General features: G+C 43.4%; 1 protein-coding gene across 2 annotated transcripts in view; it reads left to right on the forward strand.

The window, feature by feature from the left end:
- Window positions 1-26,792, forward strand: part of CRTAP (cartilage associated protein) — a 33,299-nt gene extending 6,507 nt beyond the window's left edge. Inside the window, exons 3-7 of one of the 2 annotated variants that reach the window (XM_045904099.3) lie at window positions 1,135-1,306; window positions 6,695-6,823; window positions 10,672-10,817; window positions 11,941-12,024; window positions 26,020-26,792. In XM_045904099.3, the coding sequence (XP_045760055.1) occupies window positions 1,135-1,306; window positions 6,695-6,823; window positions 10,672-10,817; window positions 11,941-12,024; window positions 26,020-26,073 (585 nt within the window). In that variant the 3' untranslated portion in view covers window positions 26,074-26,792. The remainder of the gene's footprint in view (window positions 1-1,134; window positions 1,307-6,694; window positions 6,824-10,671; window positions 10,818-11,940; window positions 12,025-26,019) is intronic. The other variant, XM_045904100.3, reaches the window with a different exon arrangement.
- The last annotated feature ends 1,196 nt before the right edge of the window (window positions 26,793-27,988 follow it).

Genomic DNA, 27,988 nt, shown 5'->3' on the forward strand with positions numbered 1-27,988 from the left:
CAGCGGATGCTGCCTGCTCAGGAGGTTTAGGGGAGATCACCCTCTCTCCCTGACACCTTAAGCTTGGTGAAGAGTTCTGGTCTGAGGGGTGGTCCTTAGACACCCCCATTCTGGAGCAGCTGAACAGGAGCTCTAAATGGAGTGTGCCACGCTTATTTCCGGGCCTGTCCTGGACCCTCCACGAGAGCAGGGTCGTGCATGTGCCCAAGATCTCTACTTATTTCTTGTGAGACCAAGCAGCTTCCTCAGCCTTCGTTATCTCTCTTTTATCTGGTCCAGTCAACAGGCAGCAGAAATTTCTTGAAGTTCCACTATCCAGTGCATGGCCACCCCCCTAGTGACTAGTACTAATGCTTGGCATTCCTATTTTATACTTAACTGTTGGGGGCAGTGTATCTGGCACTGCTCTAAAGCTTGTATCTTTTCTCTGCTTCAATGTTAAAGATCAGCTTTATTGAGGTAGAACTTATTTAAAATTTATTTACCAGTTTTAAGTATATAATTCGATGAGTTTTGGTAAAGGTATGCGAGTGTGTAACCACCACCATAGTCACAACATAGAATATTTTCATCTCGGGGCACCTGGGTGGCTCAGTCGTTAAGCGTCTGCCTTCGGCTCAGGTCATGATCCCAAGGTCCTGGGATCGAGCCCCGCATCGGGCTCCCTGCTCCGTGGGAGGCCTGCTTCTCCCTCTCCCACTCCCCCTGCTTGTGTTCTCTCTCTCGCTGTGTCTCTCTCTGTCAAATAAATAAATAAAATCTTTAAAAAAAAAAAAAAAGAATATTTTCATTTCCCCTTTCCAGTCAAGCATTTGTCCCAACCCCTGACCTTCGGAGGCCACTGCCCTGATTTCTGTCACTCTAGTTTTTCTTTTTTTCTTGATTTGAATTTGATTTTATTATCAAGCACCTCCTACTTTTTGAATTAAATTAAATAAGAAGCATGCCATTGTACATAGGATAGAAAAAGCTAGATATAAGTCAGTTCCTGGCCGGCCTCATCTTTAATTAAGGGTTGGCGTGGTTTTCTTGGGATGCATGAGACTGTAACTCCACAGTGGTCTGACTCCTTTTGGTTGGACGGCCCGCCTCCTTCACATCTGGGAGCTTCACCCGCCTCTTCTCGCTTTCCAGAGCCTATTCATCCGGGCGGTGCGGGCCTACAACGGCGAGAACTGGAGGACGTCCGTCACAGACATGGAGCTGGCCCTTCCCGATTTCTTCAAAGCCTTTTACGAGTGTCTCGCAGCCTGCGAGGGCTCCAGGGAGATCAAGGACTTCAAGGATTTCTATCTTTCCATCGCAGGTTGGTGGTGGGCAGTATTCCACACGTGAATGGGAAAGCTGCCCTGTGGCATCCACATGCCTTCCTGGTGGCTTGAGTGACTCTGAGGAACTTTTTTTTTTAAGATTTTATTTCTATATTTGACACACAGAGAGAGCAAGCGAGAGAGCACAAGTAGGCAGAGTGGTAGATAGAGGGAGAGGGAGAAGCAGACTCCCCACTGAGCGGGGAGCCCGATGGGGGACTCGATCCCAGAACCCTGGGATCCATGACCTGAGCCGAAGGCAGACGCTCAATGGACTGAGCCACCCAGGCGCCCCTCCGAGGAACTTTTGAGCTTCAATGTGAATGGTGGCTGGGGAGGTAATATGTAACCCACACGTCCAGCCTTTGGTTTAGTAGGGGTTTCTGGAAAAATACCTGAGTACAGTGTTCAATCAAGCACAGGTCTGGAAAGGGGGTCTAGCAGATCAGCCCTGCCCGGTTATAGATCCCCCACAGGCTTTTGGAAAAATAAAAATGGGCCCAAGAGCGACTCATGACTCACGTTATATAAAATGTTACTAGTTGAGCCACCCTTAAGAGTGCAGTCCAGTGGCATATAATACATGCACACTGATGTACAGCCACCCCTGCTGTCCATCTCCACCACCCATCATTTCATCTTCCCAAACGGGTGTTCTGTACCCATTAAACACCAGCTCCCCATCCTCTGCCCACAGTCCCTGACAGCCACCACACTGCTTTCTGTCTCTGTGAATTGGACTACCCCGTGTACCTTGGATACGTAGAATCCTGTAGCATTTGTCATTTTGTGACTGGCTTATTTCACTTAGCATAACATCTTCCAGCCTCAGAAATAATGTAGCAATTTGGTTGTCTTTTAAATCTCTTTTAACTGGTAGGTTCTTCCTCTATGTCTATTTTGCCCCCGTGGCTATTGAAAAAAAACCAGATCATTCGCCCTGTAGAGATTCCCATAGTCTGGATTTTGCTGACTGTATCCCCTTGGTCCTCTGTTCTCTGTATTTCTTATAACTTGGTAGTTGGATGTAGAGGCTTGATCAGGCTCAGGTTTGATTTTCTTTTTTTGCGGAAGTTGGGGCGCAAGCCGGCTTCCTAGTTGGTGCTAGTTCTCGTGTCAGGAGGCACCGGATGTCTGGTTGTCTCTCTCTTTGTAATGTTGGCAGCTGCTGGTGCTCATGCTGGCCCTCACGTAGTGCCTGTTAGCCAGTGTACCTCTGCTGGTGAGAGGTCATTCCTTCCAGCATCCCTTCTTGCCTATAATGTCAGGAAGTACTCCTTACACTCAGACTGAAGGAGGGGGACAAAAGGGTGCTTGCTTGGAACTGCAGTGTTTTGACTATAGGTAAAAGACAGTTACTAGAAAAAGTAACATTTACTATGCTCTAACTAGATGCCAGGCCCTGTTCTATGCTCTTTATGGGTATTATCTCGAGTTTGCAACCCTATGAGAAAGGTACTAGCATTCTCCCCATTTTACAGCTGGGAAAGCTGAGGCCTAGAGAGGTTAAGTACTCTGCTTGTTATCCTCGGGGGAAGGGCTGGGATTTGAACCCAGGCAGTTTTGACTGGAGTCTTACCTCTTAACCCCAGTGAAATAGTCTCACCTCACCTACATTGCACTTAATCTCGAACTTTATTTCATTTTTGAATAGGTAACATGTATGCACATAGTATAAATTGTGAAAGACACAAAAGGATAGACTGTAAAAAATGAGTCTTCTGTATAGTCAGGGTCTTGACTGGAGATAGATGGCCGACATACATGAGGATACCTCAAGATGGATTTATTTATAGAAATGTGGGTGAAGGTGAACCCCAGGGGGGCAAACTGATACCCTGGAGCTACTAGTAGCTGAGTTATTATCTCCTAGGCTGAAGGGGAGGAAGGAGTTACAGGCAGTTAGAAGGAAGTCTTGCTTCTATCCATATCTCTTCTACCCATTCCACTCACCCCAAAGGTAACCATTTTTATTAGCTTCTGGCTTATACCTCTAAAAGGTTTTTTTTTCCCTACAAAAATAAGCAAAGATCACTTTATCTTTGATCTACCTAAGGTATATCTCTATAACTATATCTTTATATGTAGATAGATAGACAACTGAGAAATTTTTTTTGTTTTAAATTTTATTTTAAAATAATTTTTTATTTTTAGTTTTTATTTTAATTGTTTATTTTTAAGTAATTCCAAGCCTGTAGAGAAGTAGCAAGAGTAGTACAAAGAACTCTCATAAACTCTTTAGCCAAATTCACCAGGTTTTCACACTGATTGTGTCTCATTTACTTCATCATTCTCTCTGGATGTGTGTGTATAATTATTTTTATTTCAGAACCACTTGAGAGTACGTTGCATACATCATGACCCTTTACCCCATAATACTTCAGTATATTTCCTAAGAATAACAATATTCTTTAAAACTCCACAATACAGTTACTAAATTCAGGCAACTTAATATTGAGACAATACTTCTTTATACAATCTATAGTTTATATTACAATTTTCTCCATTATTCCAATAATGTCCTCTAGGAGCTTTTTCTTTCCTGGTGAAGTGCAGTCCAATATCATGTTTCCTATTTATTTGTCATTTTTCTTCAGTGTTCTTTAATCTGGAACAGTTCCTTGGCCTTTCTTTTTATGCCACTGATTTTTTTTTTTAAGCTATTGATATATTTTTTAAGAAGTATAGGCTAGGGGCGCTCGGGTGGCTCTGTCCGTTAAGCATCTGCCTTCAGCTCAGGTCATGATCCCAGGGTCCTGGGATCGAGCCCCGCATCGGGCTCCCTGCTCAGCGGGGAGTCTACTTCTCCCTCTCCCTCTGCCTGCCACTCTCCCTGCTTATGCTCGCGCTCACTTGCTCTCTCTATCTCTGTCAAATAAATAAATAAAATCTTTAAAGAATATATAAGAATACAGGCCAGTCACTTTATAGAATATTCCTCAATTTGGGTTCCTATTACATTCAGGTTGTGCACTTTTGGCTGGAACACTACGGAAGTATGCTTCTCGGGGTATCCCATCCAGATGCGTGTGGTGTCTGTTTGCCCCTTACTGGTGATGTTGACTTGTAAGCATTTGGTTAAGGTCATTTCCAGTTTCCAGCTTCTCAGCAATACTATTTTTCCTTTTTTTTTTTTAAGACTTATTTATTTATTTGAGAGAGTGAGAATGAGAGAGAGAGAGTACATCAGAGAGGGGAGGTTTAGAGGGAGAAACATGCTCCTCGCCGAGCAGGGAGCCCAATGTGGGACTCAATCCAGGGACTCCGGGATCATGACCTGAGCCGAAGGCAGTCGCCTAACCAATTGAGCCACCCAGGCACCCTATTTTTCCTTTTGATATTAATAAATAATTTGGGAAAAGATACTTCAAGATGAGGACAATTTGCTCTTCATCAGACTGTCTCTACCCTCTCCTCAACTACCACACACATACCAGTTTAGTGTGTATTGAAAATTCTTGCCTGATTCTTTTTTCTCTATAAAGGTCATATATGTATATATGTATGTCTATTTTTCTGTTTGCTTTTTTCACACTGAATAGGTACCATATTTTATACACTGTTCTGTTCTTTGCTTTTTCCACTTAGCAGTATATCCTAACTAGCACATAGAGAGAGTCATTCTTTTTTGTTGTTGCTGACTACTCTACTGAGGGGTGGGGGGAATGATGCACCACAGTTTATTCAACTATCTGATGGACGTTTGGTTTGTGCCAATCTTTTGCTATTACATGTAATACTGCAATGGGGAACTTTAGGCATTTTCTTTTCTTTTTTTTTTTGCTAAGTGTGGAGGTATGTTTTCAGAATCAACATAAGTGGGATTAATAGTTCAAAGAGTAAATGTCTCTGCAAACTATTTAGCATTTTAAGTTACCATTTTGTATTCCTAGAAAAAATGTGTGAGAATGCCTGTCCCCCCCAGTCTTGCCAACAAAACGTGTACCATCATCATGGAGTCTTTTGCCGCTAGCTGCCTGAAGGGACAAAAAGGAGGGGGCCGAGGATCATGTGGAGGATTTTAGGGACCATTCCTTAAAGTGGTAGAAGTAGCATTCATTAGTTGTTGCAGTCCACATTTCAATGGCACAACCAGTCATATGGCCCAACCCAACTGCAAGGGAGGCTGGGAAATGTAGTCTTTGATGTCTTTATCTGTTAACATATTTAGGTCTACCTATTCTCTTTTAAAGGCTTTATAGAGGGGTGCCTGGGTGGCTCAGTCGGTTAAGTGTCTGCCTTTGGCTCAGGTCATGATCCCGGGGTCCTGGGATCGAGTCCCGCATCGGGCTCCCTGCTCCTTGGGGAGTGTGCTTCTCCCTCTGCCCCCCCGCCCATCTCTCATGAATAAATAAATAAAATCTTTAAAAAAAATAAATAATTCTGTTTGTTTGTATATACCATAATTGATTAATCACTATCGTATTGATTGGCATTCAGGTTATTTCCAACTCTGTTTGTTGTTGCAAACAATGCTTATGTGTGCCCATGTCTAAAGAAAATTTCCTAGAAGTAGACTGCTGGGCCAGAGGATGTGTGCATTTTAACCTTTGATGCATTTTGCCAAATGGCTCTCCAAAAAATGTGTTCCTGTTTTGCTTCTACCAACAGACTATGAGAGTGAAAGTTTCACCATTTTCTCCCTAACACTGGGTGTTACCAAATTTTTAAAATTTTCCCAATTTAAATGACAGATGGGAGCTACACTTGTGGTGAGCACAGCGTAATGTATAGACTTGTTGAATCACTATGTTGTACACCTGAAACTAACATAACATGTGTGTCAACCCTACTTCAACAAAACAGGGTTTTTTTTGTCTGTTTGTTTGTTTGTTTTTGTTTTTTTTTTTTGCCCCCTTAGCAGTTTAAAATATTTTAGGTGGGATTGTGTTCCTTCATTACAAATGAGGCTTAACATCTTTTCACAATGTTTATTAGCCATTTTTACAGTTTCTTTTCTGTGACCATCCTTTGGCCATTTTATATTGGGTGTTTGTCTTTTTCTTACGGATTTTTTTTTTAAGATTTTATTTATTTATTTGACAGAGAGAGACACAGCGAGAGAGGGAACACAAGCAGGGGGAGTGGGAGAGGGAGAAGCAGGCTTCCCCTGGAGCAGGGAGCCCGATGCGGGGCTCGATCCCAGGACCCTGGGATCATGACCTGAGCCTAAGGCAGACGCGTAATGACTGAGCCACCCAGGTGCCCTTTCTTATAGATTTTAAGGAACTTTGTATATTAAGGGTTTTCGCCCTTTATCATAAGTGTTGCAAGTATTTTACCTTTATCATCTTTACCTTTTACCTGGATTGTTGAGGGAGGCAGAAGCGGTACTGAGAAGCTGATGGATGCACTGCTCTGAGAATTTGTGTGTCTTCTTTCAGATCATTACGTAGAGGTCTTGGAATGCAAACTACAGTGTGAAAAGAACCTCACCCCCGTTATAGGAGGCTATCCGGTGGAGAAATTTGTGGCCACCATGTATCATTATTTGCAGTTTGCTTATTACAAATGTAAGTAATTATCTATTACAGATCTTGGGCAAGGTCCTTAGTCCTCCTAAGACTCAGCTTCCCCATCTGTAAAAAATCGGGGTAATAACCCTTACCTCTGGTTTTTGAGAGAATTCGTCAAGGTCGCATTGACAGCCCTGGTGCATGCTTTGCACGAAAAGGCAGCAAGTTCTGGTGATTCCGGGCACAGCCCCTGGAGCCAGACTGCCTGGATTTACATTTCAGCTTCATCACTTCCTAACTTCTCTGTGCCTCAGTCTCCTCATCTGTAAATTGGAGATAATTTGTACTAACCTCATCAGTTGCTACGTGTGGAGTGCTTAGGGTAGTCGTACACTGGCACCTGGCATTATTTCTTCCCTATCATCCGCCTTCCCTTCCAGACTGAGTTTTGTCCCACTTGGTCCTCCTTGGGCCTGAAATTCGAGTTAATCAATCAGAACATCCCAAGGAGTTGAAGGGAAACAAAGAGAAAGAGATTCAGAGTTCAGGCTTCAGAGTCTGTCTTTTTGCCTTTTCCTCCTCTCCCCGTAACTGATGTCGTCTGAGTGGGGGTACCGTGGTGGTGACACGCACAGGAGGATCCTTCCCGCTAGGGGGCGGGTGCCCTCGGGATCAGGGATGTGCTTGCTGTCAAGAGTGACCGGTGACCTTGGTTCCCACAGTCCCCCTTCCCCACTGTGGCTGTTTTATTCTTTGTTGAGTTCCCTCTTCTTGCAACAACCACCTCCTGTCCTCTGCAGGATGCCTGCTGAAGGTTGAAAAAGGGACAAAAAAGAAGAAAATTTTCTTCTATATGTATATACATATATTTTTATTTTTATTTATTTATTATTTTTTTTAAAGATTTTATTTATTTGACAGAGACAGTGAGAGAGGGAACACAAGCAGGGGGAGTGGGAGAGGGAGAAGCAGGCTTCCCGCCGAGCAGGGAGCCCGATGAGGGGCTCGATCCCAGGACCCTGAGATCATGACCTGAGCCGAAGGCAGTCGCTTAACCAACTGAACCACCCAGGTGTCCCTATACATATATTTTTAATTTTTAATTTTGCTAATCAGGATTGTTCCTGAGAAGGCTCTGGAACAGTCATTTACCGCAGAGCTTTGTGAGTAAGGGAACTTGCCTCTTTCAGCAGTGAACCTGCTATCATGACAGCCTGAATCTCACCTAAGGATGCGATGAGATATCCTGAAATGTCCCGTAGTTGGGACATTTCTGAGATCAACAGGAGGGTGAGGTGTGTCTTCAACAGGTGTCCTTCCCCGTGCACAGAGGGCAGGGATGAAGTTTTATTTGCCGCTATAATCCTGTCACTAGCTGTTTGGTAAAGGATTATTTAGCATAGAGGACAAGAGTCTTACTCTTTTTTTCTTTTTCTTTGAGAGAGAGATTGAGAGTGACCTGGGGGTGGGACAGAGGGAGAGAGAGAATCCCAAGCAGGCTGCATGCTTAGCACGCAGCCTGACATGGGGCTCAATCCTACTACCCCAAGATCATGACCTGAGCCAAAATCAAGTCAGATGCCCAACTGACTAAGCCACCCAGGTGCCCCAAGTCTTATTCTATATAATCTAGGAACACGCTTTCACATAAGACGCACTAAGCTCACAGTGGGTTCCCAGCAAATACTTACTTGGCTGCGTTTTAATGCCATGGGGACAGTTATTCTACTAGGCAGTTTTTGCTTATGAAGAGCCCTCTTTTTTAGTGTAAGTGATTGATTAGTGCTTTGTTACAAAAAGACTTGTAATATAGGCTTGTCACAGCAAACCGAACATCTCAGAGATGTACAGAGAAACACCCAAAGCAAACCACCCATTCCCATCTCCCCTCCTCCCCCAAATCCCTCTGTTAACTGTTTGCTTATATTCATCCACACTTGGAAGAGCCCTGCTTTAATGAGAATTATGGAAAGTTATGTACATTTTATTTTATTTTTTAAAGATTTTATTTATTTGAGAGAGAGAGAGAGCATGAGCAGGATGAGGGACAAAGGGAGAAGCAGACTCTCCGCTGAGCAGGGAGCCTGACGTGGGGCTGGATCCCAGGACTCCAGGATCATGACCTGAGCCAAAGGCAGATGCTTAATCAACTGAGCCACCCAGGTGCCCCAAGTTATGTACATTTAAAAAACTTATTCTGGAAAAAAAAGCAACCTTATTCTGGAAATTTAAAAGTGTACATTAGAGAGGATGATATAATGAACTGTAGTATGCCCATCACCCACTTGAATTTTGATCAACACTTTGCCAATCTTGGATTCACAGTTTAAAAGTTTTCTGCTGGGGCGCCTGGGTGGCTCAGTCATTAAGCATCTGCCTTCGGCTCAGGTCATGATCCCGGGGTCCTGGGATCGAGCCCCGCATCGGGCTCCCTTTGCTCAATGGGGAGTCTGCTTCTCCCTCTCCCGCTGTCCCTCCCCCTGCTCATTCTCTCTCTCTCTCAAATAAATAAACAGAATCTTTTAAAAAAGGAAATAAAAGTTTTCTGTGGATGAAAACATAAGCTGGTGTTGTAGTTGTTTTTTGATAAGCTACTGTTTTTATTTCATTTTCACAAAAACCTGCGTTGGCACCTTCCTGAGCTAGGCCCTGAGTTGGACTCTGAAACGTGGGGAAGAATCCAGCAGGTGTTCCGGCCCTCTGAGCGGGGCTTGGCTGTGCTGCACAGAGCCAGGAGACTAGGAGTTTCGAAGTGTTGCAGATACATGCAGGCCCCTCGGGCAGCGCACTGGTCCTTGGAGTCCTTGCATGCTCTGAAAGTCGCCGTGCGTATCAGGGACTGTGGCAGTGACTTACAGACACCAGTAGACCAGAACCTCTAGCTCTGCTGGTTGCTTCACGGGAATCTTTGCTTTCTGGGTTTATAGGTAAACAGTATGAGTAAGATGTACTTCTTGAAATTAGCTTCTTGAAAGTCAGCCTGTTGCGAACTTTTTTGAGATTATCTACCACACTGAATTTTTTGAGGGAAGGTGTTATTTATGCTTGAACCCCAGCCCCGTAGGCCTTCAAATAAGTACCTTTCCCTGCCTTGTAGACTTTGTGAATAATCTGTGCCCTGAAGCGCTCGGTTTTTAAGGTTGTTGTTACAGGAGACAGCCACTGGGTGGCACAATTTATTCATACCCACGTTTTGGCTACTCCGCCAACCAGCGCTTTAGCAAAGGTAGTGGGTTGAAAATTGGAGCATAATGTGCCAGGATAAATACACAGGGGCTTGTGGCTTATCACCTCTTTCCCCTTGCCGCTCCCCCCCCAGCCCCCAAATAAATCCCAACCCTGCAGATCTCCTGTGCTGAAGGTGCTGTGATAGGTGGGGCAACTCTGAGGAGGGATGCTAGAGGTGGGAACCCCAGTTTCCAGGAGGTGTCAACACCAGGTGACTTCAGATCTCTTCCAGCCCAGAAGGCCCACCATCCTTTGGGTCTTCTAGGTTTAGGGTAGCTGTAGGAGGGCTGCCTGGATGTGGGGGTTGTGGTGCCATCCAGATGGGACGCAGGCACATCCTCCCTACCTCCCTCAGCCCCAGGAAAGTCCAGGGGACCCAGCTTTCCCAGCTCAGGTCAGTGGAGCCTGAACTGGAATATAGTAGACATTTCTGGAAAGGCAGATTCTGCCTAATGAGGAACTTCCATGTTTCAAAACCGCTCCCCAGGCTGCCGTGGAGACCCAGTCTGTGACCTGCCCACCCAGGGATAATTCTGGCTGGTCACAGGCTTTGCCAAGGAGGGGCTGTGGAGAAGGGGCTTGCCCATGGATATTTTCTTTAGGAAGCCGTTGCTGCTGAGGGGGATTTCAGGGCACGGTTGGCTGATTTCCTGTGCCTCTTTTCTCCCCGGCCTCAGTGAACGACCTGAAGAACGCAGCCCCGTGCGCAGTCAGCTACCTGCTCTTTGACCACGACGACAAGGTCATGCGGCAGAACCTGGTGTACTACCAATACCACAGGGACAAGTGGGGCCTCTCGGACGAGCATTTTCAGCCCAGACCAGTAGGTGGCGGGGCACGGGACGTCACGTGTGCGGGCCTCCTCTTCTCACTTTAGGGGACTGCTTTGCACCCTACAGGAAAAAGTTATTACAGAAATGAAGGGGAACTCCTTTTTTTTTTTTTTTTTTTTTTAACATTTTACTGCTCTATTCTGATTCCTAAATCAGTAAAAACAACCAAACATTACAAAAATGTTTTACTTAGAAAGTGAAATTCCCTCAAAACCCCATACTTTTCTTTACCCCCTGCCTTATCGCTGTGCATTTGTTTGCTCATACATACGGCATGTATTTATTTTTACTGAAACAGGGTCACACTTTACCTGCTGTTGTGCAACTTGCTTTGTCTTTCCAACAATTCATCATGAACGTTTTCCATGTCACACTCCTACAGCTACTTATTTTTTAACACCTCCAAGATAGATTCGTTTATGGATGGACCATCATTTAGTTCACTTGACGGACAAGCTCAGCTTTGCATGTGTTTGTTTTCAGGGAACTCTAGGGATTATATATTACTTTTTTTTTTAAAGATTTTATTTATTTATTTGAGAGAGACCGTGAGAGAGAGAGAGCACGAGAGTGGGGTGAGGGGCAGAAGGAGAAGCAGACTCCCCCCTGAGCAGGGAGCCCAATGCGGGACTCGATCCCAGGACTCCAGGATCATGACCTGAGCCGAAGGCAGACGCCCAACTGACTGAGCCACCCAGGCGCCTGGGATTATATATATTACTTTTAAAAGATCTTTTCTAGTTGGTCTTTGCCCTTAACTTGTATTTTCATTGAGATTTTTGTATGCTGTCCCAGTTTGCCATGCACACCTCACTCCCCTGCCAACACACAGAAACACACACACACAATCTCTCTCTCTGTCTCTCTCACTCACTTGGGGTTGGCCACTCTTTTTTAATTGAGGTATGTTTCATATACAGTAAAATTCATGCTTTTAAGATGTACAATTTAGTGGTTTCCAGTAGACTCACAGAGTTGTACAACCATGACCACTGTCCAATTTTAAACATTTTCATCACCCCCAAAAGAAATCCATACTCTGTCTCCCCCTCCTCCCAGTTCTGACATCAAAGGGTTGGTCATAGAAACTGTTCTGTGTTTGTGTCTGAACAGGAAGCAGTTCAGTTCTTTAACGTGACTACACTCCAGAAAGAGCTGTATGACTTTGCGAAGGAAAATATAATGGATGATGATGAGGTAAGTTTTCATGTTTAGCACACGCCTGGCTAAGAGAAAATATTACTCACATCTTTGCAGAAATCACTGGAAGGCCAAGTCATCCCTGAAACAGAAGGGAACCTTGAGAAATACGGTTTCTATGGGCGTTTTAATGAAAGAGCACTGGAGGGGGGAACACAGCTTTCTAGGAAACCCAGGTCATAGCACCACATTTCCTGACAGTGACTATGGAGGAACCCACCATAGGAGCCATCCAGTGATCATTTTTTACCTTTAGAAAAACGCAGTGCATTTTCAATGACTCAGCGCTCCGAACACACTTGGAAAGCCTCATCCCAGTTTTTCTGGGATATAATTATTATCTCTTTTCTTCTTTTTCTTTTTGTAAATTCAGTCCTTGCTGTGAGTCATTTTATCGTTCTCTGAGATTGCTTGAAATTCCTGATTCTCACTCAGCTGTCTCCTTTTTTTTTTTTTTTTAAGTTTTTATTTAAGTAATCTCTACCCCCAGCGTGGGGTTTAAACTCATGACCCTCGAGATCAAGGGTCACATGCTCCACTGACCGAGCCAGCTGGGTGCCCCTCAGCTGACTCCTTTTTTTGACAAAGATTCCACTGGTGATGGATGAGTCATTTTGGGGTGGGGCAGCCTAGTCACAGAAAAGCCCTCATTATGGGGGTATTTAGAGAGATGTGTTTGAAACAAACCAGAAAATGCTTCTGTGGCCTCTGGGGACTTGTCAGCTTTTGGAGCTTGCTCTGGCCTGACCCCTCACTTCATAGATGAAGAGCCTGGGGGACAGGAAAGTTCGATGAGCTGCTAGGCCAGACCCAGAGGCCCCGAGCTTCCAGGTCTTCTCTTTCCATTGCCTTGGTTTTTGGTGAAGCACTTTTAAATAAGATATGATCATGGAATTTGGGGGTAGACCCCCACTAGCAGGTACTGAATGGGGGTAGACCCATCACTAGCAGGCACTGAATTCCCCAGAGCTCCAGTTTTCCATCTATAAAATGGGACTAATAATGTTGACTTCACAGGGTTGGGAAAATGAAGTACTATGCTGCATGTGGAAATGCTTTATAGACTAGGAAGTGATCATTGTGTTGTGAGTCTTAGGTTGGGTTAAGAAGCAGAGCCTGACATAAGGTCACAAGGATGCTGCAAAGGAAGGAGTGCTGGCTAGAATACAAGCAAGGCTGGCTGCTCTAGTTTGGAAAGTGGAGAAAAATATATTTAGAAAAAGGAAGAGTTCAGTTTCTAATGATCCAGAGCAAGCCGCTCTTGATATTTTGATATAGATACTTCCAATGTTTTCTATACATTTCTTTTTTTTTTTTTCAAAGATTTTATTTATTTATTTGAGAGAGAGAGAATGAGAGACAGAGAGCATGAGAGGGAGGAGGGTCAGAGGGAGAAGCAGACTCCCCGCCGAGCAGGGAGCCTGATGCGGGACTCGATCCCGGGACTCCAGGATCATGACCTGAGCCGAAGGCAGTCGCTTAACCAACTGAGCCACCCAGGCGCCCCTTTCTATACATTTCTAATATATATTCATAATAAACCCAACTGTAATAGATATCATGGCTTTCCATTTAGCATTGTAATATGAGAAGTTGCCCTTGTGATGTTTTCCTAGAACAGCTTTATTGAAATATTACTCACACACCATAAATACTCCTTTTTAAAGTACACAATCTAGTGGTTTTTAGTATATGTGCAAAGTTGTACATCCATCCCTAAGAATTTTAGGGTGTTTTCATCACCCCAGAAAGAAATCCCAAACCTGTTAGTAGTCATTCCCCATTCCTTCTCCTCTGCCCACCCCTCCCCCACATCTGTCCCCAGCCCCTGACAAACACTAATCTACTTTCTGTCTCTATGGATTTGCCTGTTCTGGACATTTCATATAAATGGAATCTTATGGTAGGTGGTCTTTTGCGATTGGCTTCTTTCACTGAGCATAATGTTTTCAAGGTTCAGCCATGTTGTCATATATATTCTGTTACAATGTAAAATTCCTTTTTTTTTTTTTTAGATTTTATTTATTTATTTGACAGAGAGAGACACAGTGAGATAGGGAACACAAGCAGAGGGAGTGGGAGAAGGAGAAGCAGGCTTCCTGCTGAGCAGGGAGCCCGATGCAGGGCTTGATCCCAGGACTCCAGGATCATGACCTGAGCCGAAGGCAGACGCTTAACGATTGAGCCACCCAGGCACCCCTAAAATTCCTTTTTATTGCTAAATAATATTGCACTGCATGGATATACCATATTTTGGTCACCTGTTCCTCTGTTGATGGACATTTGTACTGGGTTGTTACCACTTTTTTTTTTTTTAATTTTATTTATTTATTTGACAGAGAGACACAGCAAGAGAGGGAACACAAGCAGGGGAAGTGGGAGAGGGAGAAGCAGACTTCCCGCAGAGCAGGGAGCCCGATGCGGGGCTCGATCCCAGGACCCTGGGATCATGACCTGAGCTGAAGGCAGATGCTTAATGACTGAGCCACCCAGGCGCCCCTGGGTTGTTTCCACTTTTTGACTATTTTGAATAATGATGCTATGAACATTTGTGTACATGTTTTTGTTTGGACCAAAGTTTTTAATTGTCTTATGTACCAGGAGTATATATGTAGAAGTGGAATTGCTGGGTCAGATGATAGCTCTGTGGTTAACTTGAGGAATTCCCAGACTGTTTTCCAAAGTGGCTGCACCATTTTACATTCCCACCAGCAATGTATGAAATTTCCAACTTGCCACATCTTTGTCCGCACTGCCTGGTGTTTGTCTTTTTTATTATAGCCATTCTAGTGGGTGTGAAATAGTATTTCATTGCGGTTTTGATTTTAATTTCCCTAATGACTAATGATGTTGAGCATTTTTTCCTATGCTTATTAAGCCATTTGTGTATCTTCTTTACAGAGAGGTCTAGTCTATTCAAATTCTTTGTCCATTTTTTAATTGGGTTACTTGTCTTTTTATTGTTGAATTGTGAGTGTTCTTTATATATTCTGGTTATAAGTCCTCCATCAGATATATGAATTGCAAATATTTTCTTGCAATCTGTGAGTTGTCTTTCATTTTCTTAATGGTGACTTGAAGCATAAACGTTTTAAATTTTGATGAGATCCAGTGTGTTTGGTTGAAACTACATCATCTTGAAATTGAAAGTATGAGTCTTCCAACTTCATTCTTCTTCTAGGTTGTTTTGGCTATTCTGGGTCCCTTGTATTTCCATATGAATTATAGGATCAGCTTGCCAATTTCTTTTCTTTTTTTTTTTAGATTTTATTTATTTATTTGACAGAGAGAGAGAGCATGCACAAGCAGGCGGAGCGGCAGGGAGAGGGAGAGGAAGAAGCAGGCTCCCCGCAGAGCAGGGAGCCCGATGTGGGGCTCGATCCCAGAACCCTGGTATCATGACCTGAGCCAAAGGCAGATGCTTAACCGACTGAGCCACCCAGGTTGCCCCAGCTTGCCAATTTCTGCAAAAGGCCCCTGGGATTTTTGATAGGAATTGTGCTGAATCTGAAGATCCTTTAGATAGTATTGACATCTTAACAGTATTAAGTCTTCTGATCCATTAACATGGGATATCTTTCTACTTCTGGAGGTCTTCTTTAATTTCCTTCAATAATGTTTTCTTAAATTTCGTTATTCTTGATGCTGTTGCAAGTGGAATTTTTTCTCATTTTTATTTTCAATTGTTCATTGCTAGTATATAGAAATACACAATTGATTTTTGTATAATGATACTGCAATTCTGCAAATTTGTTGAACTTGTTATTATTATTCTAATAGTTGTGTGTGTGTGTGTGTGTGTGTGTATTGCTTAGGCGTTTTTATATGCAAGATCTTGTTATCTATGAGTAGATGTGATTTTACTTCTCTTCCAATCTGGATGACTTTTATTTTTCTTTGCTAATTGCCCTGACTAAAATCTCCAGTAAAATGTCAGATAGAAATGGAGAGAGTGAACATCCTTGTTTTGTTCCCAAACTTCAAAGAGAAACATTCTGTGTTAGCATTAAGAAAGTTGCTAGCTGTGAGGTTTTTTTTTGTAGGTGCCCTTTGTCAGGTTGAGAAAGTTCCCCTTCTATTCCTAGTTTGTCTAATGTCTTTATCATGAAGTGGTGTTGAATTTTGTCATTTGCTTTCTGCATCTATTGAGAAGATGTTGTGGTTTTTGTTAACCTTGTTAGTTAATGTTTATTATAAATATGACTTTTTGATGACTAATATTCCATGGTATAGATTTTTTTTTCTTAATAAGTAAGTTTTAAAAATCTCTTTTCTCCCCCTCCCCCTTTTTAAAAAATTTTTTATTGTTATGTTAATCCCCATACATTACATCATTAGTTTTAGATATAGTGTTCCATGATTCATTGTTTGTGCATAACACCCAGTGCTCCATGCAGAATGTGTCCTCCTCAATACCCATCACCAGGCTAACCCAACCTCCCAACCCCCTCCCCTCTAGAACCCTCAGTTTGCTTTTCAGAGTCCATCGTCTCTCATGGTTCGTCTCCCCCTCCGATTTCCCCCCCTTCATTCTTCCCCTCCTGCTATCTTTTTTTTTTCTTAACATGTATTGCATTATTTGTTTCAGAGGTACAGATCTGAGATTCAACAGTCTTGCACAATTCACAGCACTTGCCAGAGCACATACCCTCCCCAGTGTCTATCACCCAGTCACCGCATCCCTCCCACCCCACCCTCCACTCCAGCAACCCTCAGTTTGTTTCCTGAGATTAAGAATTCCTCATATCAGTGAGGTCATGTGATACATGTCTTTCTATGTTTGACTTATTTCGCTCAGTGTAATACCCTCCAGTTCCATCCATGTCGTTGCAAATGGCAAGATCTCATTCCTTTTGATGGCTGCATAATATTCCATTGTATATATATACCACATCTTCTTTATCCATTCATCTGTCGATGGACATCTTGGCTCTTTCCACAGTTTGGCTATTGTGGACACTGCTGCTATAAACATCAGGGTGCACGTACCCTTTCGGGTCCCTACTTTTGTATCTTTGGGGTAAATACCCAGTAGTGCAATTGCTGGGTCATAGGGTAGCTCTATTTTCAACTTTTTGAGGAACCTCCATACAGTTTTCCAGGGTGGCTGTACCAGCTTGCATTCCCACCAACAGTGTAGGAGGGTTCCCCTTTCTCCGCATCCCCATCAACATGTCATTTCCTGACTTGTTAATTTTAGCCATTCTGACTGGTGTGAGGTGGTATCTCATTGAGGTTTTGATTTGGATTTCCCTGATGCCGAGCGATATTGAGCACTTTTTCATGTGTCTGTTGGCCATTTGGATGTCTTCTTTGGAAAAATGTCTGTTCATGTCTTCTGCCCATTTCTTGATTGGATTCTTTGTTCTTTGGGTGTTGAGTTTGATGAGTTCTTTATAGATTTTGGATACTAGCCCTTTATCTGATATGTCATTTGCAAATATCTTCTTCCATTCTGTCGGTTGTCTTTTGGTTTTGTTGACTGTTTCCTTTGCTTTGCAAAAGCTTTTTATCTTGATGAAGTCCCAATAGTTCATTTTTGCCCTTGCTTCCCTTGCCTTTGGTGATGTTTCTAGGAAGAAGTTGCTGCAGCTGAGGTCGAAGAGGTTGCTGCCTGTGTTCTCCTTTAGGATTTTGATGGACTCCTCTCTCACATTGAGGTCTTTCAACCATTTGGAATCTATTTTTGTGTGTGGTGTAAGGAAATGGTCCAGTTGCATTCTTCTGCATGTGGCTGTCCAATTTTCCCAACACCATTTGTTGAAGAGACTGTCTTTTCTCCATGGGACATTCTGTCCTGCTTTGTTGAAGATGAGTTGACCATAGAGTTGAGGGTCCATTTCTGGGCTCTCTATTCTGTTCCATTGATCTAGGTGTCTGTTTTTGTGCCAGTACCATACTGTCTTGATGATGACAGCTTTGTAATAGAGCTGGAAGTCTGGAACTGTGATGCCGCCGGCTTTGCTTTTCTTTTTCAACATTCCTCTGGCTATTCGGGGTCTTTTCTGGTTCCATACAAATTTTAGGATTATTTGTTCCATTTCTATGAAAAAAGTGGATGGTATTTTGATGGGGATTGCATTGAATGTGTAGATTGCTCTAGGTAGCATTGACATCTTCACAGTATTTGTTCTTCTGATCCATGAGCATGGAACATTTTTCCATTTCTTTGTGTCTTCCTCAATTTCTTTCATGAGTATTTTATAGTTTTCTGAGTACAGATCCTTTGCCTCTTTGGTTAGATTTATTCCTAGGTATCTTATGGTTTTGGGTGCAATTGTAAATGGGATCGACTCCTTAATTTCTCTTTCTTCTGTCTTGTTGTTGGTGTATAGGAATGCCACTGACTTCTGTGCATTGATTTTATATCCTGCCACGTTACTGAATTCCTGTGAGTTCTCGCAGTTTTGGGGTGGAGTCTTTTGGGTTTTCCACATAAAGTATCATATCATCTACAAAGAGTGAGAGTTTGACTTCTTTGCCAATTTGGATACCTTTTATTTCTTTTTGTTGTCTGATTGCTGTGGCTAGGACTTCCAATACTGTGTTGAATAGCAGTGGTGACAGTGGACATCCGTGCCGCGTTCCTGACCTTAGGGAGAAAGCTCTCAGTTTTTCCCCATTGAGAATGATATTCGCTGTAGGTTTTTCATAGATGGCTTTTATGATATTGAGGTATGTACCCTCTATGCCTATACTCTGAAGAGTTTTGATCAAGAAAGGATGCTGTACTTTGTCAAATGCTTTTTCTGCATCTATTGAGAGGATCATATGGTTCTTGTTCTTTCTTTTGTTAATGTATTGTATCACGTTGATTTGTGGATGTTGAACCAACCTTGCAGCCCAGGGATAAATCCCACTTGGTCGTGGTGAATAATCCTTTTAATGTACTGTTAGATCCTATTGGCTAGTATTTTGGTGAGAATTTTTGCATCCATGTTCATCAGGGATATTGGTCTGTAATTCTCCTTTTTGATGGGGTCTTTGTCTGGTTTTGGGATCAAGGTAATGGTGGCCTCATAAAACGAGTTTGGAAGTTTTCCTTCCATTTCTATTTTTTGGAACAGTTTCAGAAGAATAGGTATTAATTCTCCTTTAAATGTTTGGTAGAATTCCCCTGGGAAGCCATCTGGCCCTGGGCTCTTGTTTTTTGGGAGATTTCTGATGACTGCTTCAATTTCCTTAGTGGTTATAGGTCTGTTCAGGTTTTCTATTTCTTTCTGGTTCCGTTTTGGTAGTTGATACATCTCTAGGAATGCATCCATTTCTTCCAGGTTATCTAATTTGCTGGCATAGAGTTGCTCATAATATGTTCTTAGAATTGTTTGTATTTCTTTGGTGTTGGCTGTGATCTCTCCTCTTTCATTCATGATTTTGTTGATTTGGGTCATTTCTCTTTTCTTTTTGATAAGTCTGGCCAGGGGTTCATCAATGTTGTTAATTCTTTCAAAGAACCAGCTCCTAGTTTTGTTGATCTGTTCCACTGTTCTTTTAGTTTCTATTTCATTTATTTCTGCTCTGATCTTTATTATTTCTCTTCTCCTGCTGGGTTTAGGCTTTATTTGCTGTTCTTTCTCCAGCTCCTTTAGGTGTAGGGTTAGGTTGTGTACTTGAGACCTTTCTTGTTTCTTGAGAAAGGCTTGTATTGCTATATACTTTCCTCTTAGGACTGCCTTTGCTGCATCCCAAAGATTTTGATCAGTTGTGTTTTCATTTTCATTGGTTTCCATGAATTTTTTAAATTCTTCTTTAATTTCCTGGTTGACCCATTCATTCTTCAGTAGGATGCTCTTTAGCCTCCATGTATTTGAGTTCTTTCGACTTTCCTCTTGTGATTGAGTTCTAGTTTCAAAGCATTGTGGTCTGAAAATAGGCAGGGAATGATCCCAGTCTTTTGGTAATGGTTGAGACCTGATTTATGACCTAGGATGTTATTGATTCTGGAGAATGTTCCATGGGCACTAGAGAAGAATGTGTATTCCGTTGCTTTGGGATGGAATGTTCTGAATATGTCTGTGAAGTCCATTTGGTTCAGTGTGTCATTTAAAGTCTTTATTTCCTTGTTGATCTTTTGCTTAGATGATCTGTCCATTTCAGTGAGGGGGGTGTTAAAGTCCCCCACTATTATTGTATTGTTGGCGATGTGTTTCTTTGCTTTTGTTATTAATTGCCTTATATAATTGGCTGCTCCCATGTTAGGGGCATAGATATTTACAATTGTTAGATCTTCTTGTTGGATAGACCCTTTAAGTAGGATATAGTGTCCTTCCTCATCTCTTATTACAGTCTTTGGTTTAAAATCTAATTTGTCTGATATAAGGATTGCCACCCCAGCTTTCTTTTGGTGTCCATTAGCATGGTCAGTGGTTTTCCACCCCCTCACTTTAAGTCTGGGGGTGTCTTTGGTTCTAAAATTAGTCTCTTGCAGACAGCATATTGATGGGTCTTGTTTTTTAATCCAATCTGATAGCCTGTGTCTTTTGATTGGGGCATTTAGCCCATTTACATTCAGGGTAACTATTGAAGGGTAGGAATTTAGTGCCATTGTATTGCCTGTAAGGTGACTGTTACTGTATATTGTCTGTGTTCCTTTCTGGTCTATGTTACTTTTAGGCTCTCTCTTTGCTCAGAGGACCCCTTTCAAGATTTCTTGTAGGGCTGGTTTCGTGTTTGCAAATTCCTTTAGTTTTTGTTTGTCCTGGAAGCTTTTTTCTCTCTTTCTATTTTCAGTGACAGCCTAACTGGGTATAGTATTCTTGGCTGAATATTTTTCTCATTTAGTGCTCTGAATATATCCTGCCAGTCCTTTCTGGCCTGCCAGGTCTCTGTGGATAGGTCTGTTGTCAGTCTAATGTTTCTACCATTGTAGGTTACATATCTCTTCTCCCGAGCTGCTTTCAGGATTTTCTCTTTGTCTCTGAGACTCGTAAGTTTTACTATTAGATGTTGGGGTGTTGACCTATTTTTATTGATTTTGAGAGGGGTTCTCTGTGCTTCCTGGATTTTCATGCCTGTTTCTTTCCCCAAATTAGGGAAGTTCTCTGCTATAATTTGCTCCATTATACCTTCTGCCCCTCTCTCTCTTTCTTCTTCTTCTGGGATCCCAATTATTCTAATGTTGTTTCGTCTTATGGTATCGCCTATCTCTCGAATTCTGCCCTCGTGATCCAGTAGTTGTTTATCTCTCTTTTTCTCAGCTTCTTGATTTTCCATCATTTGGTCTTATATGTCACTGATTCTCTCTTCTGCCTCATTTATCCTAGCAGTTAGCGCCCCCATATTTGATTGCACCTCATTAATAGCCCTTTTGATTTCTACTTGGTTAGATTTTAGTTCTTTTACTTCTCCAGAAAGGGTTTCTCTAATAACTTCCATGCTTTTTTCAAGCCCAGCTAGTATCTTTAAAGTGATGATTCTGAACTCTAGATCCGACATCGTACTAATGTCCGTATTGAGTAGGTCCCTGGCAGTCGGTACTACCTCTTGTTCTTTTTACTGAGGTGATTTTTTCCGTCTTGTCATTTTGTGCAGAGGAGAATAGATTAATGAGAGAACAAAATGCTAGCAGGGTAACAACGTCCCCAGAAAATATACTCTAAACAAATCAGAAAAGACCTGAAGCAGTGGGAAAAGAAAGGGAAAGAGAGAGAAGAGAAAAAGAAAAAGATAAAGATAAAAATAAACAAAAACAGAACAAAAAAAAAAACAAAAAAAACCTGGAATGTGATCAAATATGATCAGGCTGGTATATAGATCAGTGCCACACAGTAGAATTTGGGTGTATTTTGGTCTGTTAGAAGAAAGTGCCTCCCAAAATTTTAAAGAAAGAAAAACTTATATATGTACAAAAATAAGGGTTGATATGATGAAGGGATGGAATATGACTGTAAAGATGGAAATTATAAAAAATTTTATAAAAGGAATTGATAAGAAGTTGTTTGAAAAAAGAAAGAAGAGGATTTAAAAAAAATAGAAAAAAAAGGGAGAGAATGTGATCAGGAAGGGGAGTAGAAAAAAACCATAGAGATTTAGGGTATATTTTGATCTATTAGAAGAAACTATCTCAAAATTTTAAAGAGAGAACAACTTATATATATATGCCAAAAATACAGGTAACTACTATGAAGGGATAGAATATGACTCTAAAAATGAAAAATAAAAATGTTTTTTAAAAAACGGATTGATAAGAAGTTGGAAAAGGGAAAAAGAAAAATTAAAAAAAAAAGAAAAAAGACAGTTAAAAAAAAAATTAACTTTGAAAGACTAAAGAATCATGGTAAAAAAGCCATGAATTCTATGTGCATTATTCCCCTAGTGCTGGAGTTCTGCCGTTCTCATTGATCGGTAAACTTGGTCTTGGCTGGTTGTTCTCGCTGATCTTCTGGGGGAGGGGCCTGTTGCCATGGTTTCCAAATGTCTTTGCTGGAGGCGGAATTGCCCTGCCTCTGCTGGTCCAGGCTAAGTAATCTGCTCGGGTTTGCTTTGGGGAGCTTTTGTTCCCTGCAAGCTTTCCGTACAGCTTTGGAGGCGGAGAGTGAAAATGGCGGCCTCCCAATCTGTGGCTTGGAGGAGCCGAGAACTCGGGCCCGCTCCTCAGTGAGCCCCCAGAGAAAAGCCGTCAGTCACTCCCGTCTCCCCGGTCTCCGGCTGCACTCCGTGCTCACCCGGACTGTGATCGCGTGTTTCTGTCTCTGGCACCCGACCCCGTGTGGAGTCTCCAAACTCAGCAGATCCCTGCGGTGCGCTCCCATGCCACTCCTCCCGGGGGAGGAAGGTGAGTCTCCCCGGATCTGCCGCTTGTTGGGTCCCTGCTGGAGGAGCAGAGGCCCGACTGTGCCGCGGATCATGGTTTATGGCAACCCCGAGCTGAGAGCCCGTGCTTGGGCTCCGCCTCTGCAGCCGGCTTCCCTGCTCCGATACCTGGGAGCTCTGCCGCACTCAGTCACCCCCGGTCTTTCTGTGACCCCGAGGGTCCTGAGACCACACTGTCCTGCGAGGGTTCCAACCCCCGCTTAGCCACCGGAGTGACGTCCCTCAGCGGAGCAGACTTTTAAAAGTTCCGATTTTGTGCTCTGCGGCTCTATCACTTGCCAGAAGCGTCCGACGGAGGCCCCTCCCCTGCCGTCTATCCTCCCGAATATCTCCTCGGATTCACTTCTCCGCACGTCCTACCTTCCAGAAAGTGGTCACTTTTCTGTTCAGAGAGCTGTTGCTATTCTTTTCTTCGATCTCCTGTTGAGTTCGTAGGTGTTCAGAATGGTTTGATCCCTATCCAGCTGAATTCCTGAGAGGAGACGAAATCCAGGTCTCCTACTCCTCCGCCATCTTGCTCCGCCCCTCCATGGTATAGGTTTTTTAAAGTAAAGCTTTTTGGTTTTTTTTTAGGCATTTAGGTTGCTTCTAACTTTTTGCTTTCACAAATAACATAGCTGAGACTAAATTGGTTACTTTTTTTCTAGTCATTTCCTTAGGATAAATTCTTATGGGTGGAATTCCTGGGTCCAGGGCTATGAACATTTTGAGGGCTTTTGATGTACAAAGACAATATGTTTAGAAAAAATCATAGATATTAGAACAAGAGAACTTTTATGATATTCAGTAAGGCTCTGTTATGTCACAGATGAGGAGAAAAATTCAGAAAGGTAGAGTGACTTGCTCAAAGTTACACAGCTGGTTTGTAATCATCCATTGAACACCAGGCTTATCCTAGGCTTTAAAATTCCTAGTATTCTTGGACTTGACACTGTCAAGATAAAAAAAAGGAGTCTGTTGAAGGTCCTGGAAGTAATTAGCTTATTAATCAAAGCTTTAGAATTTTGAAAGAATTAATCCATCTCTAAAGAACAAGCTATTTTCTTTTCTATATATCAAAGTATGACAAGTAATTATTTGAAACAAAGTATAATGAGTACAATAAAATTCTTAGTTTAACCTTTAAAATTTCCAGAGGAAAAAATACTACATTGGAACAAAACATCAATACGATTTAGCTACTGATGTTAGGGGCATTCTCCTTTATTATCTTTCTGGGGTTGAAATATGTTATAAGTTGTTGTAAGCTCCTGAAAGTTTGCACACTGGTTAAAAATTTTGCAGACGCTTATTATGGTTTCAGAAACTTTATAAAGCAGGCTGAAATAGATGCTTCAAGTTTCAGGTTCTGATGGTTGTTTGCTTTGGGAAGGTCTAAAAGAAATAGATTATAATTTGCAGGAGTGATTTATTGAGGGAGTGCTCTCATAGGAAAGAAGTGAGGGGCAAGGGAAGGAGCCATGAAAAGATACGGTCTTAGCTGGTGTCAAGCTTAGCCTGATCCCACGGGAGCTCTGGAGCATGAATTGTACCACAGAGTCTTCCTGCATTTTCTAGGCAGTTATCCTTCTCTCCTTGGTTGTTGGCAGCCCAGAGGGGCTGGTGTGTAAACTCCCTGGTGGGGCTCCCCTTTTAGTCAAGATCAGTTGTCCAGAGAAGGGGCAGCTATCAGCCCATCAGCAATCGGCCCTCCCAGCAGTTGGGGCATGGGTGCAGATCTGAGCTAGGCTGTTGGTGCCTCGACTATAACAGGCCACAGAGGGGCTTGTGTTTCTTTCATCTGTATTGCCTTGGGTGCTTATTAGTGAGCTCAGAGCAGGCAGTACCATCATCTCAGGTCGCAGCCGCCACACAGCAAGGAACAGTAACTCTGGGAAGAGCTGTCACGGCCGTACATGGAGTCCCTCTATGGTGTTTTCCTTTTGGGTTGCTTCCAGAAAGCAACCAAAGAACATCGTTTTTTCTTTTTTTAAGATTTTATTTATTTGAGAGAGAGAGTAGGGCGAGAGAGAGAAAGAGAAAGAGAGCACGGCAGGCAGAGGGAGAAGGAGAAGCAGGCTTCCCGCCAAGCAGGGAACCTGACATAGGACTCGATCCCAGGACCCTGGGATCATGACCTGAGCCAAAGGCAGACACTTAACCGACTGAACCACCCAGGCACCCCACTACATTGTTTTTTCAATCAGTGGTCTTCCACTTCCGTGACTTTAGTTTCTGATCTCAGGCATGACAAGGTAGAAGTATTTGATGAAAATAATAAGACCCCCTGTTGTGTCTCATGTACTTGGGAGATTTCCCAACTATTCTCAGATGCTGAGATTTTATAACGGAAAGTGTGTTAAAATATCAAAAAGAGCAAATAGGCTCTTGGCCTGTGATGGTGGCCTCTGTGAAGGAGGCCAAGCTTTAGCAGGGGTGATTAGCTTCAGTGGGGCTGACCCTCTCATGGGAGTGGGACTTGGCCTCCTTGGTGATTCACTCATTCTTGGCAGTAAAGAGAATGGGTGTCATCAGCTGGGCCCAGGTGTGTTGTGGGAGAGAAATCAATGCAGAGAAGGAAATCAGAAAGTGTGCCGGGCTATTTCAGGTTGAGGCTTAAGGCTGATTGTAGAAGGAGGGAGCAGGTGGGCTCCTGGCCCTGACAATGGGCAAGTGGGTCCCACTGTACCCAGGAGACTGTCTCGTAAAGGGAGTGACTGCTTGAGCCACACCAGAAATATGCACGCATACTCTCAATCATTCTTCCTTTAGCGGGTTTCCCACCTTCTGCATGCCACGTTCTGGGGAAGAAAAGCAACCCAGGTCCTGGTTCTTGAAAAACTCCTGGTCTGCTGATGAGGGCAGAAGGGGACAGATAGAGAGTGTTCCTGTGGAATAAGTGCTAAGGGGTAGGGGGGATGCCCAGAAAAGGGGGCACTAAACAGGTCTTTCAGAGGGTGGCTGTATTGCCCCCTTCCCACGGGCCGTCTGCGGGCGTTCCAGAGCACGTGACTGCACGTTCACATGGAAGCCAGGTCCCTCCGAGGGGAAGTCAGGTCCTCTGGGCCCAAGGGCAGTGGGGAAGGGCTGCTCCAGGCCACGCAGGCCGGCGGCAGTGACGTCTTAGAGACCGTCTCTGCTTACCGGCACTTTTAAAGTTGGGTAACCCACCTAACGCAGATGTCCTCTTGTCTCTTACAGGGAGAGGTTCTGGAATATGTGGATGACCTCTTGGAGCTGGAGGAGACTGGCTAGTCCACAGCAGAGAGATGCCCCTTGATGTTCAGGAGACACAGATTCTTCGTCTTCCTTTCCCCAGTAGCCCACGTTGTTGATACCTCAAAGCCTTCTCTTTACTCTGTGAAGTGAAAGGGAAGCCTCAGCTCTCACTACATACAATAAGGGGTGAGCCTGCCTTCCCCGTAACCACACCTGCCTCCCCAGGGTCGGCCCACGCTCACACCTGTCTCCCTCCCCATCTTCACACCTGCCTTCTCCATGTTCACGCCTGCCTTCCTCACCGTTTTGGTTGGAAGGACAGTCTTCCATTTTTTTTCCCCCCAGAAAATCACTATTATATTTTAAATAAGAAAAATACTCCTAAAATTAAGTAATTGTGAAAACCTACTTTGGGTTTTCACTCTTCCAGATTTTATACTCCTTCATCCCCATGCCCTGATCCAGGAAAGATAGTGGAAGACAAAGGCCAAACTTCTCCCCGCTCCTGACAGCCTCCACATGGTCTGACCTGAACCATTTCCGGCACCCACTGAAAGACAAGTTGGGTAGATAGTGCAGGCTACAGAAATACGGCTTTTGCCCAACACTTCTGCATCTCCAAAGTCTTACAGTGGTTGGTCGGCCCCTCTTGGGGACAAGAGTCAGTTATAAGTCTCAAAGTTGGGAATGGACGAAAGCAGAGAGAGTCTAGTTTCATTTCATTCTTTCAATAAATATTTATTGAGCACCTGCTACATACTAGACATTGACCTGGGCACTGGAAATATTGCACAGAATGACAGAAAAAAAAAAAACAACAAAACCCTGCCCTCTGGAGCCTACATTCTATAAGGAGAGACAGACAGCAAATAAATGAGAATAAATATATACAGACTATCAATAGTGATAATTGCTATGGAGAAAAATAATGCAGCGAAGTGGGTACAGAAGCCTGGAGATGAGGCTACAGTTTTAAATAGGATGGTCAGGGAAGAAAGACTTCACTGAGAAGGTGACATCAGAAGCAGGTCTCAGGGAAAAGCATTCCAGGCACAGGGAACAGCATATGCCATGCTTTACAGTGAGAACATACTCGCTGTGGTGAGGGAATAGCAAAGAGGCCAAGAAGAGGGGTAAGCAAGGGGAAGAAAGGAAGGAGATAAGGTGAGGGAGGTGGGAGAGAGGACAGACAGCTTAGGCCAGTGTAAGGCCTTTGGCTCCTACTCTGAGTGCGATGGGAGCCATTGGAAGGTTTGGGTGGAGGAGTGCCTTGGCTGACTGGAGCCCTCCAGCTACCATATTGTGAGCAATAGTGGATGCAGGGATACGAGGCAAAGGGAGTGCTGGCTTGAACCTGAGCCGTCACAATGGAGATGGTGAGAAATGGTCAGACTGTTGGCTTATTTTGAAAGCAGGGCCCGTAGGATTTGGTGACAGATTGGATGTGGAGCATAAGAGAAAGAGGGGTTAATGGTGACCTCAAAGGCTTTTGGCCAGAGTAGCAGGAAGGATGGAGTTGCCATTTACTGAATATCAGGAAGTTGGTTGTTCATGGTAAGTAAGGAATTTGGTGCAAAGCAGGCTGTCTGAGGCTGGGATGGGAGGTTCAGGCTGCAAATAAAATTTGAGAGCATTCTCAGATCAGGCCTTCAACAGAGCCTGAAACAGGGATCCAGATGCATATGGTTTCTTGTGGGGGTACATTCAGAAGAAACTTGTGAAGGCCTCCATCAGTCCGTTAGTTATTGACTGTCCCGTAGGGGGAAGGGGTGTACCTTTGAAGGCAAGTAGCTCGGTCGGCTGAGGGCAGTTCTCTGGAAGAAGGACTGTGACCACAGGGAGTGGATAGGGGCCGGGGGTGCGGATGTGGGTCTTGGCTCTGTGAAGGGTGTCTGGGAGGAACACCAACCCTCCCCCCCTGCTGAATCATTAGCACGTACATGGTATATAA

The sequence above is a fragment of the Mirounga angustirostris genome, unplaced genomic scaffold (genome assembly GCF_029215605.1).
Source record: "Mirounga angustirostris isolate CCGP_5_RB_7025 unplaced genomic scaffold, mMirAng1.0.hap1 SCAF_1, whole genome shotgun sequence".
NCBI classification, from domain to species: domain Eukaryota; kingdom Metazoa; phylum Chordata; class Mammalia; order Carnivora; family Phocidae; genus Mirounga; species Mirounga angustirostris.